We start from the raw sequence: 13,191 nt of genomic DNA on the forward strand, positions 1-13,191 counted from the left end.
AAAAAGAAAGTGAGGCAATAAAATTCAGTAGTGGGTACAATATAGAGCCCCAGTTCCACATGATAGCAAAGAGCAATTCAACTAGATATTAGGTTGGAAATAATTTATTTTAAGAACTTGTATACCATCTTTCAACCACTTGAAACATTTAAAAAATATTTTCTACATTTTAAATATATCTCTGCTCTATGTCATTTAGGCTTAATAAAATGATATTATTTATTTATTAATTTTTGGTTCTGGGGATTGAACCCAGGGGCACTCAACCACTGAACCACATCCCCAGACTCTGCCACCCCCACCCTCCTTTTTTTTTTTTTTTTTTTTTTTTTTTNCGCCAGTGTGATGATTTTGATCTAGTTCAAACCACCAATAAGGAAATGTGAGTTCTGGTCCCCCTCTCACCTTGAACAGCATTGTTTTTTAAACCAGAGTTTTCAGTTTGACTGAAATGGGATCATGTTACAAGTTCTTCATGAATTACTAAAACAAATGAAAACAAAAACAAAACCTGGCCTGGGGCAAATTAGACTGTAAGACATTCTATAAGCAAAAATGTCCATAATCTCAGTATACTAACAAACTCAATGTAAATAGTTTTATACTAGTTTAAATGCAAAAGCTGCATCACTTCATCTGATTTGTACACTAATCCTATGGGAAGGTTAAGGTAGGTATTATCAAGCATTCTACATATGAGGAAACTACATTTCAGAAGTATGTGACATATCTAAGGTTACAAAGCTAAGAAGTGGCACCACTGGAACTGGAAACCAGGTCTTCTGAATTTAATTTTCTTTCTTTCTTTCTTTCTCTCTCTCTCTCTCTCTCTCTCTCTCTCTCTCTGGTTTGAACTCAGGGACACTTAACCACTGAGCCACATTCCCATCTCTTTTTTGTATTTTATTTAGAGATAGAGTCTCACTGAATTGCTTAGTTGCTGGGGCTGGCTTTGAACTTGCCATCCTTCTGCCTCAGCCTCCCTAGGGGCTGGGATGACAGGCTTGCATCACCGTGCCTGGCTTGAAAATTATTTTCTAATACTGTAGTTCAAAAATTTTCTTTATGCTTTTGTATTTTGTTATTATTTTCAATAATTTTACTACTTATCCAGGAGAAAAAGAAAGTAAAATATGGAGGGTGATAAAGTTATAAAAAGAGAATGACCTTCTCCAGAACTCATTTCTATGCTGTTAGTTAAATTGGTCTCTATTATTTTCAATTTAACTCCTTAATTGCGTGATCCACTGGGAAGCAGCAAAATGTGATAAGACAAAATAAAAAATTGTAATTGTTTTATTTCTATCTTCAGGGAACAATCTCTCCCATATTTTAAGGTCACTTTTTTCCCTTCTTCCATGGGTAAGGTTCTCAAGCTGGGCTTGTGACCCAAAATGGATCAACTCAAGTACTTTATCCTCCTTGGCAGGGTTAGGCTCAGGCATGAGCACATGACCTGCGTAAGCCAATCAGAGCCTTTTTTCAGCTTCCCCTCCTCCTCCCCCCTAATTTATTGGGGAAGAGCCCGTCCTTCTTCGGTGGCCAAGGAAGAGGTGAGCCAGGAGATGCTGGCAGCAAGGTTAAAACTTTGTGAAGAAGCCAATCTGAGAGAAGGAAGCTAATACTTAGAGAGGTAAAAAATGACAGACAGCAAACTCTTTCCCTAAGTTTGAGAAGCTGGTCATCCCTGCTTTCCTGCGGTCTCATCACATGAGAAATAATCCTCTTAGTTCAAGCTGCTTTCTGCCCATTAAAAAAAAGGAGTGATTCACGTAGGTTTCTTGTCCTCTGGCACAGATCATAATACAGTTAACATTTCCAGTGCAGCAGAGAGTAGTTTGGGGTCTTCCAGTGAAAAAAAAAGGAGAGGGCCTTCAGAAGGCCAGATACATATGGGTGTACAATATAGTTGGTTCTAAGGACCCCTTGCAGACCACTGCACTCCAGGGATTCATAGTTTCTCTCTCTCCCCCATCAGCCTTGTTTCCTTCTTCTTTCTGACCCAGATGTTTGCTTCCGTGGAGTCCTAAGTGTCTTGAACTCTCAGTTCCCTTATTACAGCTTTCTTGGATTTCATGTAATCTAGCTTCATTGCAGTTACTCCACTGGACTGCTGCCTAGTAAGTCTGGAGGCCAAGACCTAAAATATTGTTCTGAGACCTCCAGGAATATCTGCTTCCCTTCCTCTTCCCTCATCGGAGAGAACTGGCGTCCTTGAACCCATCTGAAGGGTGACTTCAGTGACTTTTTCAAATTGGAAGGAAACATGGGTTTCATTGTTATTCATGCTTGCCATCTTAGTCATGAAATACAAATAATGGTCACTCTCTGAGAACTTTGCCAAGTGGAGCTGAGTTGAAGCTGATTCCTAAGTATTTATTCCTAAGGAACTCATTTATAAGGATTAGGGAAAGGAGCATCCTGATATTTACCTCTGTCACTAACGCAATGCCTGAAAAGGGTGATATCCTCTATAGGAACTTGAATTTAAGACTTTGAATTTTGAACTTTAATGTCTTGTGGGCCAGCTGAGAACAGTTTGGTGGTGGTGGGGAAATAAATAAATACACACACACACACACATACATGAGTATATATGGTACTGTGTATATTTTGGTACTGGGGATTGAACCTAGGGGCATACAACCATTGAACCACATCCCCAGCACTTTTTTGTATTTTATTTAGAGACAAGGTCTCACTGAGTTGCTTAGGGCTTTGCTAAATTGCTGAGGCTGGCTTTGAACTCTTGATCCTCCTGCTTTAGCCTCCCAAGCTGTAGCCTCCCAAGCTGCTGGGATTACAGGCCTACTCTACTACACCAGGCTCTGGTGTGGAATATTAAAACAAAACTTTAGGTGGCTGAGGATATAGCTCAGTTGGTAGAGTGCTTGCCTAGCATTCACAAGTCCCTGGGTTCAATTCCCAGTACCAAAAAGAAATAAACAACTTTACTAAATATTTCTAGATAACAAGAGAAAAATAAACCGAGAGGGAAACAATCCAGACAGATTATTTAGCATATGTTACAGTTCTTGTTTGTGGCTTTAAGAACTTCTGTCTTATTTGCATATAATTTGGTGCCTTAAGAGGTCCTGCTTTTTTATCATCCTGTTCATCCTTCTCTTTTTTTAAAAAAATTTTTCTTAGTTGTAGATGAATGCAGTATCTTTATTTTATGTACTTATTTTTTGTATGTGGTGCTGAGGATCGAGGATTGAACCCAGTGCCTCACACATTCGAAGCAAGTGCTCAACCACTGAGCCACAGCCATGGCCCCTTTTCATCCTTCTCCATCTTGGATTTCCTGCTTCCTTCTAGAGAAGAACTCCAAGATGTATCTATCAGTGAACCAGTTGTGAAAAGTTATGGTACATCAAGACTTATGGACTCTGAGAAGTCTTCAGGATAATCCCTATGTGAGATCCTGGGCAAAATGAACATCTTTCAGCTGAAGCAAAAACTTCAATCATAAAATTTCCCCTATGTATAGGAGACTTGTTCTATTTGAAGACTTATGGGAGGATGGGGATGTAGCTCAGTGGCAGAGTACTTGCTAACATATGTAAGGCCCTGGGTTCCATTGGCGGGGGTGGGGGATTGGGGAACGAACAGAAGAAAAAGAATTTAGGGGCTGGGGATGTGGCTCAAGCAGTAGCACACTCGCCTGGCATGTGTGCAGCCTGGGTTTGATCCTCAGCACCACATACACACAAATAAAGATGTTGTGTCCGCCGAAAACTAAAAAATATTTAAAAATTTCTCTCTCTCTCTCTTAAAAAAAAAAAAAAGAAAAAGGATTTAGAGGAAATTCTTGAAGAATAGTGTTGGTGTATAAGTTAAGTTTCACAGCAAACCACCCCATAACTTTACCCAATAACTTTAGTGTCCTTAAAACAATAACCATGAGCTGGTGGTGCATGCCTATAATCCTAGTGACTTAGGAGGCTCAGACAGGAGGATCACAAGTTCAAGGCCAGCCTGGGCAACTCAGCAATACTTTGTGGTAGAGTATGCTTGGGTTCAATTCCCAGTACTTCAATAACAACAACAAAAACTAAACAAAGGGGCTGGGGTTATCGCTCAGTGGTAGAGCGCTGGGTGAGGCCCTGGGTTCGATCCTCAGCACCACATAAAAACAAATAAATAAAACAAAGGTATTGTGTCCTTTAAAAAAAAAATGTCAAACAAAGCCCCATGGAGCTGGGGATATAGCTCAGTGTGCTCAGCAAGCATGAAGTGCTGGGTTCAATCCCTAGAAGCAACAACAAAACAAAACAGAAACCAAAAAACAAAACAATAATCCATATTTCCCATGATTCTGTGGGTTGATTGGGCAGTTATTTTGATTTAGACAAGCTCATTTGGGGTTGGATGGCCTAGAATGGCCTCATTCACAATCTATGGGTTAGGAAGCTATTGGTCCTGGATCTCAGCTTGAACAAACCCATTCTACTCTATGTGGTTTCTTATTCTTTTGTAAACCAGCCCAGGCTTCATCACATGGCTATCTCAGGTTTTCAAAGAGAAGCAAGAAAGGCAAGCCCCAATGCAAGAGCCTCTTACAAGTGCGCATGTGTCGTATTTGCTGTTGTACCATTGATCAAAGCCAGTCATATAGTCAAGCTCAGAGTCAGTGTGGGAGAGGCCAAACAAACTTGTGGATATCGAGTGGGTAATTATTGTGGTCCTTTTTGCTAAAATCCTGCCAGGGTTGCAAAAAAGTGAGGAGTAAGGAGAAAGACGAAAAGGGAGGGGGATTCAAAAGTTTTATGGGGCTGCATGCAGCCTCTATTATCCTGAACCATCCTGTTGAGGAGACCTGGCTGCTGGCATAAGGTCAGCTTTGCAGCAACTCAGGACATCTGTAGAAGTGTGTATGGCTATATTTGGGCCTGTGGAAACATTACTCTCAGAGGTTTCTGCTTTCTGTTCTTTATAAACTGACTTACCAGTGAAGAAAAAAATGATTCTCTTACCCACTTCTCCTACTTTGCTTAAGAATTTTATCCTTGTTTAGTTAAAATTACTCTCATTTATTTATTTATTTATTTTTACTAGTTACACATGACAGTACAATGATCTTGACATTTCATATATTTGAATCAAATGGAGTATCTTTTCTCATTTTTCTGATTGTTCAGGTTGCAGAATCACATTGGTCATCCTTAACTGGAGGTGCGGTGAGTAATTTTGGATTTGGTACCAGCATGCCCCACTCCATCTAGTAACAGAGCTGTCTTCCTGACCTTGGTTTGGGGGGTGGGGGATCCATGATTTGGTCCTACCAAATTACAGAAACTTTTTGCCTTGGTTTTAGTGATTAATTGGTTTAGGATGGTCATGTGACTCAGGGTGGGCCATTCAGAGTTCTCACTAATTGGATAGCCTGTCCAGCTTTGGGATCATAGTGCTTTGTAGAATGTGAAGTTGGAACTATGTTATAGTAGAAGAAAATAGATCAAAATACAAAAGCAAAGACAGTAGAGCTAAGAGGTAGAAATATTGTTTGAGCCCCTGGATGGAGCTAGCTAGCCTGAAAAATATACTTGAAATATATATAACTTTGAATTGGATTTCTGTCACTTGCAACCACAATGCTAACAAAAAGATCCCATCCAATAGAAGGTCAAAGTAGGAAAGCTCAAACTTTGATGGGCTCATGGTACTGGTGGGAGTAGGCAAGTCAAGGACCCCTGTTACTAAACTCCATTGACTATCCTCTTGGGAGAAACCCTATCCTTAGGAGACCGCTAAATGCCTTATATTCCATGGGTTAATGCCAAACAAGGGGGGGGGGTGGCTTAACCTAGAGATCAAATTGCTCCATGTCCATATCTTTTATGCATGTAGAGTCACCACCTAGACTGCTTTCTTTCTTCCTTTGTTACTCTTTATTCCTCATCCAGTCTTAGAACAGTTTCTCTGTTGCTCAGAGCACTGTTGAGTCACATCTGACATAAACTATGAACCTAGCTAGTTACATCAACTTTCAAAATTAAACAGATGGTCCAATGCTTGGGATACCAGAAGAGCATGAAGAATCACAGGCCAGCTTTCTTAGGAATTGCTTCTTAACTTAATTTGGGCATCGTGCAGTAGGAAAAGAATGCCAAGCCAAACTTGATATTAAACAGAGGTCTTAAGATATAAATAACTCAAATAAAGCAAACCAAGAATCACCATCTCATTAGTAGTAGGAGAGAAAATAAAGTGAAAAACAAGAAGGAAAAGATCAGACTGTGAACTTTTGAAGGGAAATATTGTTTGCAAGTGAGAGACACTGAATAAAATCAAGTACAATGAGATGCTTGAGGAAGGCAACATTACAAAAAAAAAAAAAAAAACCCACACAAAACAGGAGCTATTTAAAGAAAAACTCAGTATGAGATGCTTGACAGATATAAAATGGCACCTGAGTTAGACAAGAAGATCTGAATGGGAAGCTAGGATAGTAGGGTTCTATTCAGGGCCTTTTCCTGAAATTCTATAACCATATGCATTGGTGATACACTTCAAATGAGTATTTAAGTCCTAAAAAAAAGTCTTTCACAGGAATGTAAATGAAGAAATCAATGAGTTCCTTCCAAAGATTTTGGTAAATCTCATCCTAAACTAAGACTTTCATGTTTGCTTTGCAAACAATCAAAGATAAAGACAATATAGGGTCATTTTGGAGGTATATAATCCTTTGCTAGTCTCCCTGATGCTATCTAGAATATTAATAAAGAGAATGAGGACACTTCTCAAACTACCTTTAAGAATGTATACAGGTTCACAGGAGTATGCATATGTCCAAACTCATCAAATTGTGTACCTTAAATATATGCGATAATGTAAAAAAAAAATACCAACACACACACAGTTTCATTTTGTTTATCTCCCTATGGTCAACAAAATGTTAGCATTACTATGTATTGGTTTAAGAGACTCTACCCCTATAAACTATAAATTGCTGGTTGTATGCTTAGGATATCTAAATTGAAGGAGTGATGAATGAATGAATTGCCATTGGCTACATTAGCATTATTATTCTGGAAATAAAGTCCTGGCATTAATTTGGAGTCCTTGAATTTGGAGATTCATTAAATTCACTTATTGAGCCTCACACAAAGCATAAGCCTAGGCACTAGAGATCAAATGTCTGCCTAAGTGAAGGGTTTATTTATAGCTGGAGAGATAGGAATGTTGTGATTTGCCAGATAGGTTATCCTGGTGGTTTTTTTGTGGCAGAATAAGGAGTTAAATGGCTGAGAATGTTTTGTTTATTTTGTTTTTAACTGTTCTGGTTCCATTTCCTAAGTGGACCTTGAAGCCTCTTTTATCACTAAGCTTCATCCTCAGCCCCCCTTTTTTCTTTTTTTAATCAGAGGCAGTAAAATGAAATAGAAGTGGTTGCCAAGCCCAGTGGTGCATGCCTGTAATTCTAGTAAAGCTATCCTCAACAATTTAGCAAGACCCTGTCTCAAAATAAAAAAATAAGTCATAAAAAGGACTGGGGATGTGGTTCAGTGGTAAAGCACAGGTTCAATCCCCAGTACCGCCCACGTCTCCCCAAAAAGAAAAATTAAAATAGAAAGAGGTCCAGTGGAATGAGAGGAACATCATTACCTAAGTACATGTATGAAGACATGAATGGTGTGACTCTACTTTGTGTACCAGAGATAAGAAAAATTGTGCTGCATATGTGTAAATGAATTGTAATGCATTCTGCTGTCATATATAACAAATTAAAATTTAAAAAAAAAATAGAGGCCTTCTGGTACAGAGGTAGAATGTGGCTTTTGAAACTGGACTTTCTGGCTTTCTCATTTACTAGCTGTGTGGCTTTGGGCAAGTCTCTTCATCCTTTGGTGCCTCACCTTTATGAGCTGTATAGCAAGGATGATCAAAATGGTACCTACTTCATAAGAACATTATGAAGACTGAATTACCATATATGTAAGTGTCTAGTTGGTTAGATATCATTATTGGCTGGCCAACCATTTAGCTACATTTACCTTTTATATTCTAAGATCCAGAGAAGTTATTTTTCTCAAATGTAAAGTTTGTCTATGTCAGGTTCCATTTAAAGCAGGTATTTGTATGGAAGGGATGGAGAAGAGAGGCTAAATTCTTCTTTCAGGGCTTTTTTTGTTTTTATGTTTTGTAGAGCTGGTGAATTGAACCCAGGACCTAGTACATGATAGGCAAGTGCTCTACAGCTGAGCTACACCCCCAGTTGTGAGCAGCTTTAATTTTTGATTTGCAGTTCAATTCGTTACTGCCAAATGTAGAATTCATTTCTACATTTGACTTTTTAAAGGATGTCACCTCATTATCTATAAAATTAATACATTACCAGTTCACTTCATCATAAAGTGGTAGTAAAGATAAATGAGTTAGAGAGTGTAGAATGTTTGGAGCCCAAATGGAAGTATTACAACAATGATACAAAATTATTTTTGATTATTTCTGTTTTTCTTCTGACTTTATTGCAACTTGCTAAAAGACTGAATTTTGATATTAAGCCCAAGATAATGAAGATTTGAAGACAATTTTCAAACTTGAATTTGGCCAGGTCACCATGCTTTGGAACAGTTTCAAAGAGGAAGATAATTGGGATTTTTAATGAGCTTTGAAATTTACCTGAAAGGGGGGATTAAAAAAAAACTACAAAAGAATTGGTGTTAAGCAGTGTAAATTAATTTTAGGCAGCCTGTTCTGGGTAGTAATATCATTATTTTCTACTGTGATTAGCCAGAAAATAATCTTTTCTCTATTACCTTTTTTTCTAGTCTCCTCTGGAAAATAAATATTCCAAGGTCACTTGTTACCTAATCATAATGTCCATGAAAATTGACAGGTATTCTCAAGTTTGATTACAGTAAATAGGACAAATAAATCATTTCAATGCCAGAAAGAGGTCAACCACTCTGGTTTTCTTCCCAACGTACCAGCTAGATTTTATAATATAAGCGTTCAGAATTAGATTATGACATTACTTTTTTTCAACCAATTTCAAAAGCAACATGGTTTAATTATCTAGAAATGGAGCCCTCCTGCCATATTCTTTAACGGCAGCCATGGCTGAATTTTGTGGAAATATTACATTGCATTTTATAGAATATGGCTTCTGCTCAGTTGGTTCAATCCCCAGCACCAAAACAAACAAACAAAAAACCCAAAAGAATATGGCTTCTACCAATTAATGCAACCCTAATACCATTTCCAGCTATGGGAATGGTATCAAGCTAAGTAAAGAGACACTTTAGAAATGAAACTCACTGAATAAATCCTAATTTGGAAAATTAGATAAATGACAAATGAAAGAAAAATGCTAATGGCAGAAAGGCAAATAGTTTTTCTCTAATGTCTCCTGATAATGTTTTAGAGCTGAGATTATGTATGGGCAGCTAAAGCTGAAAGAGGAGTAATAAAAATATCTTCAATCCCGCTAGAATGTCATGTTCTACATTATTTTTTCCCATTCTTGGGAGACAAACCAAAAATTACACTGAAACCTAACTGCTACAAAGGAAAATACAACACTGCTATATGATATATGTAGAAAGCGTACAATCAGGTTCACTCCAAGCTACCTTTTCCTCATCCATCCACAGTAATTCCAGGGGGAACCTTTTTTTATTGGGTGATGGGGGAAGACTGTGCCTTCAAACCTTAGCACCAATTTCCTGACTGCTGAGTAGCATTAGTCACGCATCCTCCTCATGCCCATAAATGGAGGACAAGCCTACACTGATGCTATCAGACGAATTTAAACAAGGCTTATTCCAAGAGAACCCTCAGAGCTAGACTGACAACACTCCTGCAGCAAACCCATCTTCAACAGAAGCATGTTTTGTTTCATTTTCCGTCTGAGTGCACACTGCTAACAGACGTGTAGACCAATTTGCGATGGCGGTATTCACTGAGGGCTTGGAGCAGGCCTCCTACTGTGATACTAAGCTGGGGTGAAAAGTTTGTAATAGGGAAAGTTGAGATCCATATTCTTGGTGTTAAGAAAGTTGCTACTGGGGGAGGTTCAGTGGCACAGTGCTAGTTGAGCATACGTAAGTCCCTCATTTTGATCCCCAGAGCTCCCTCCCATAAAAAAGAATATTGACATACTTATTATGAACATTTTTTATATTTATTTTATATTAGAGAAGTCATTATTTCACATAATCATTTATTTATTTATTCACTTCTCAAATGTTGGGGCACCTATGAGATTGGCCAGGTACTGGGCTTTAGGCCAGGCAAGCTTTATGAGAAGAGTTCAAATGGTTTTCACCATTCAGCCAAGCCAACTTTAATTTTTTTTTTTTTAATTTTTTATTGTTGGCTGTTCAAAACATTACATAGTTCTTGATATATCATATTTCACACTTTGATTCAAGTGGGTTATGAGCTCCCATTTTTACCCCATATACAGATTGCAGAATCACATCAGTTACACATCCATTGATTTACATATTGCCATACTAGTGTCTGTTGTGTTCTGCTGCCTTTCTTATCCTCTACTATCCCCCCTCAACTTTAATTTTTAAGCAAAGTTTATAAGAAGATAATTGCCTTTAATTTTTATTGTCTTAATGTACTCTTTTTCACATTTTTAAAGTGGTGCATTACAGTTGTACATACTCAAAAGAATTTGTTGTTACCTATTTGTACATGTACACTATAGTCCCAGCACTTTCCCCCTCCCTCCCCACTTCCTACCCTTCTTAAGGCACTCTTACTTATACTATAGGAAGGTGGTATGAACATGGTAGAAGGACCAGTTGATCAAGGACTGGAAATCCTGGGTTTAAGTTCCAGTTTTATCACCAAAGAACTGCAAGACTCTGAGCAAGTTAGTTAACCTCTCTGGGTCTCACATTCCTCTTTCTAAAAATGAGTGGGTTGGACTTAAGATTCCTTCCATCTCTAAAATTCTTTTGTTCTATATAGTAACACATTCCACAAAGTTTCCTTTGTGGCCAGAATTAGTCTGTGATTTCCTAACTCAAGCTTCCCTTTTGCCGTCTTTGAATGTTAAACCAAATATGAACAAGAAGCAATAACATTTTGTCACAGCCAACAAATTGCCCTTCCACAGAATGACCTTTGGAGGTCAGGCCACCCATTGCAATATCTAAATCCAAAGGCAATGGTATGACCAACTTGTAAGCTGGCAGGCTGCCATTCAAAAGGATGGAAATGGTTGTAGGCAGCCAAAATTCTTGGCTGGTACATTTTTAATAAACATAGAAAATAAGAACAGCATTTTCTACTTGGATTGCTTAATTTGGTGCCCATACCATTGGAACATTTGTTGTTAGAATAAAGATGATGTGATATATAACTTATTTAGCTCAGGATGGATTAACTTTCACAAACGAGAAGTAGGTTATGGAGTCATCTGTAAGGAATTTTTATCCTTGTTTCTTGTATCTGGCAGGAGATAGCTTGAGTCATTACAGCAATCTCTCCACCCCTTTTGGCCCTTTGTAAGAGTTTTCCCTGAAACACAAGCTCTGTTGGATTTACTGTATTGCTATGAACGTACAAAAGAAAACTGATGTGACTTTGTGTTTGAATATGTCTTATTAATATTCTCCCAAGATGGTTCAATATGTCTTAATACTTTTTCCAAGAAAAGTCTCCAAGAAAATGTTCCTTAACTTGGAGAATACTTGAGGTGCAAGCACTGTAAACTATAATAAGTAAACATATTGACAGTGCACCTAATAGTAGCTATGGTTTTTAATCATGCCTATTGTACTAACTCATTCAGTTGCTTGAGCCCTACATTTTGTCTCTACTGGTAATATGGCAACAAAGATATTTGACTGGTAAGTCTGTTTTTTTCCCCAGTGCTTGGAGATCCTTGAATAAAATGCTCTGTGATGGTAGGCTGTAATTAGATATGTGGGTGGAAATTAGTGTTCTTCAAGTACACTATGTTTAAGGCAGAGGCACCGTGCTTTTTATTACCTGAGGCCACCCTGGTCCTGTGCCATCGCTCCAGGTCACTGCTTCTGCAGGGCGGTTGGTCTGCGGCTGCAAGTTCCAAAAAGAAAATAACTCGGTATTGAGCTCTAGATCTAGGAAGCTTTTTATAGTTAAAACTGGGTTACACCGTCCTTTTACAGACAAGTCAGGCATTGACCAACGATGACTATAACTTGTTGACTTTTCATTTGGAAACGTACATTATTCCAACTTTCATGACTATCTTTTGAATTGTACTCGGCTCTTAAAAACACTAAAACTTTTGAATGGATTCCTGGAGTCAAGGTAGGTCCTCCATTTTGGATTAGTGCCTTCAGTAAGTAGAAACCCTGTAGCAGCAAATCTTTTCCATTCTAGTCATCTTTTATATAGAATATACATTTCTCTACTTGAAATACAAAACGGCTGCAATTTGTCCTGTTTAAACTTTCACTAGATTATAGGAGTTGTTTTGGATACTGAAAAAACAAAACAAAACAACAACAAAAAAACCCCACAACTATAAATTCTGGCTTCCTAGACCCCCCTACCGCCACTTGACTTGAAACGTTTGCCTTGCCTGTATTTTTATATATGCCTTTCAAGGGAGATGAAGACTAGGTGAATGATAGAACATTCAAATTATCATTAGTTCCCATCCCTCCCCGCCCCCAGTCCGGGATTCCCTTTTCGCTGGTGACGATAGAGGTTATACCCGCTGCGTTTCTTTTCTACTCCTGCGGCTGCACACGGTTCCGCGCGTCTCCCCGCGACTGCGTTTTCCCGCGAGTTGACTGCGTTCATTTGGGGGGGATGAAGTCATCCCTATACATAGTGTGCATATCAGCTCATTAAATTGGTACAGCACGCTGGGATTCCTCGGGAAGAAAAGGAATGGAGCGAACAATGATGACCATATTTTACATTTATATGGTTTCCCCCCTCCAACGCCCCCAAATCCCGGAGGAATCGCTGGGAGCAGCAGCGCGGCGGGGGGCGGGCAGTGGGTCTGACCGGGATGCCCACCCACTCGCTTGTCCCGGTCCTCAGCAAGCAACAGGGCGAGCTGAGGACAAGCCCTGCACGGGGGCTCTCTGCCGCTAGCAGCCCCGGAGCCCCGCGGCTGGGCTGGGTGCCCAGTCACGCATCTCGGCTCCTCAAGCCGGTGCCCGCGGGTCCGGCACCCGGGAGGTCTCGGCGTCTTAGTCGGCTCATCCCGGCCGCGGAGGAGGC

At 39.2% G+C, this 13,191-nt stretch overlaps 1 protein-coding gene across 1 annotated transcript in view; it reads left to right on the top strand.

Annotated features, from left to right (window-relative positions):
* The first annotated feature begins 12,976 nt into the window (after positions 1 to 12,976).
* The window catches only part of Enah (ENAH actin regulator), a 147,567-nt gene continuing 147,352 nt past the window's right edge, over positions 12,977 to 13,191 (top strand). Inside the window, exon 1 of the mRNA XM_048809785.1 lies at positions 12,977 to 13,189. Within this exon, the coding sequence (XP_048665742.1) occupies positions 12,977 to 13,189 (213 nt within the window). The remainder of the gene's footprint in view (positions 13,190 to 13,191) is intronic.

The sequence above is a fragment of the Marmota marmota genome, unplaced genomic scaffold (assembly GCF_001458135.2).
Source record: "Marmota marmota marmota unplaced genomic scaffold, marMar, whole genome shotgun sequence".
Taxonomy (NCBI): domain Eukaryota; kingdom Metazoa; phylum Chordata; class Mammalia; order Rodentia; family Sciuridae; genus Marmota; species Marmota marmota.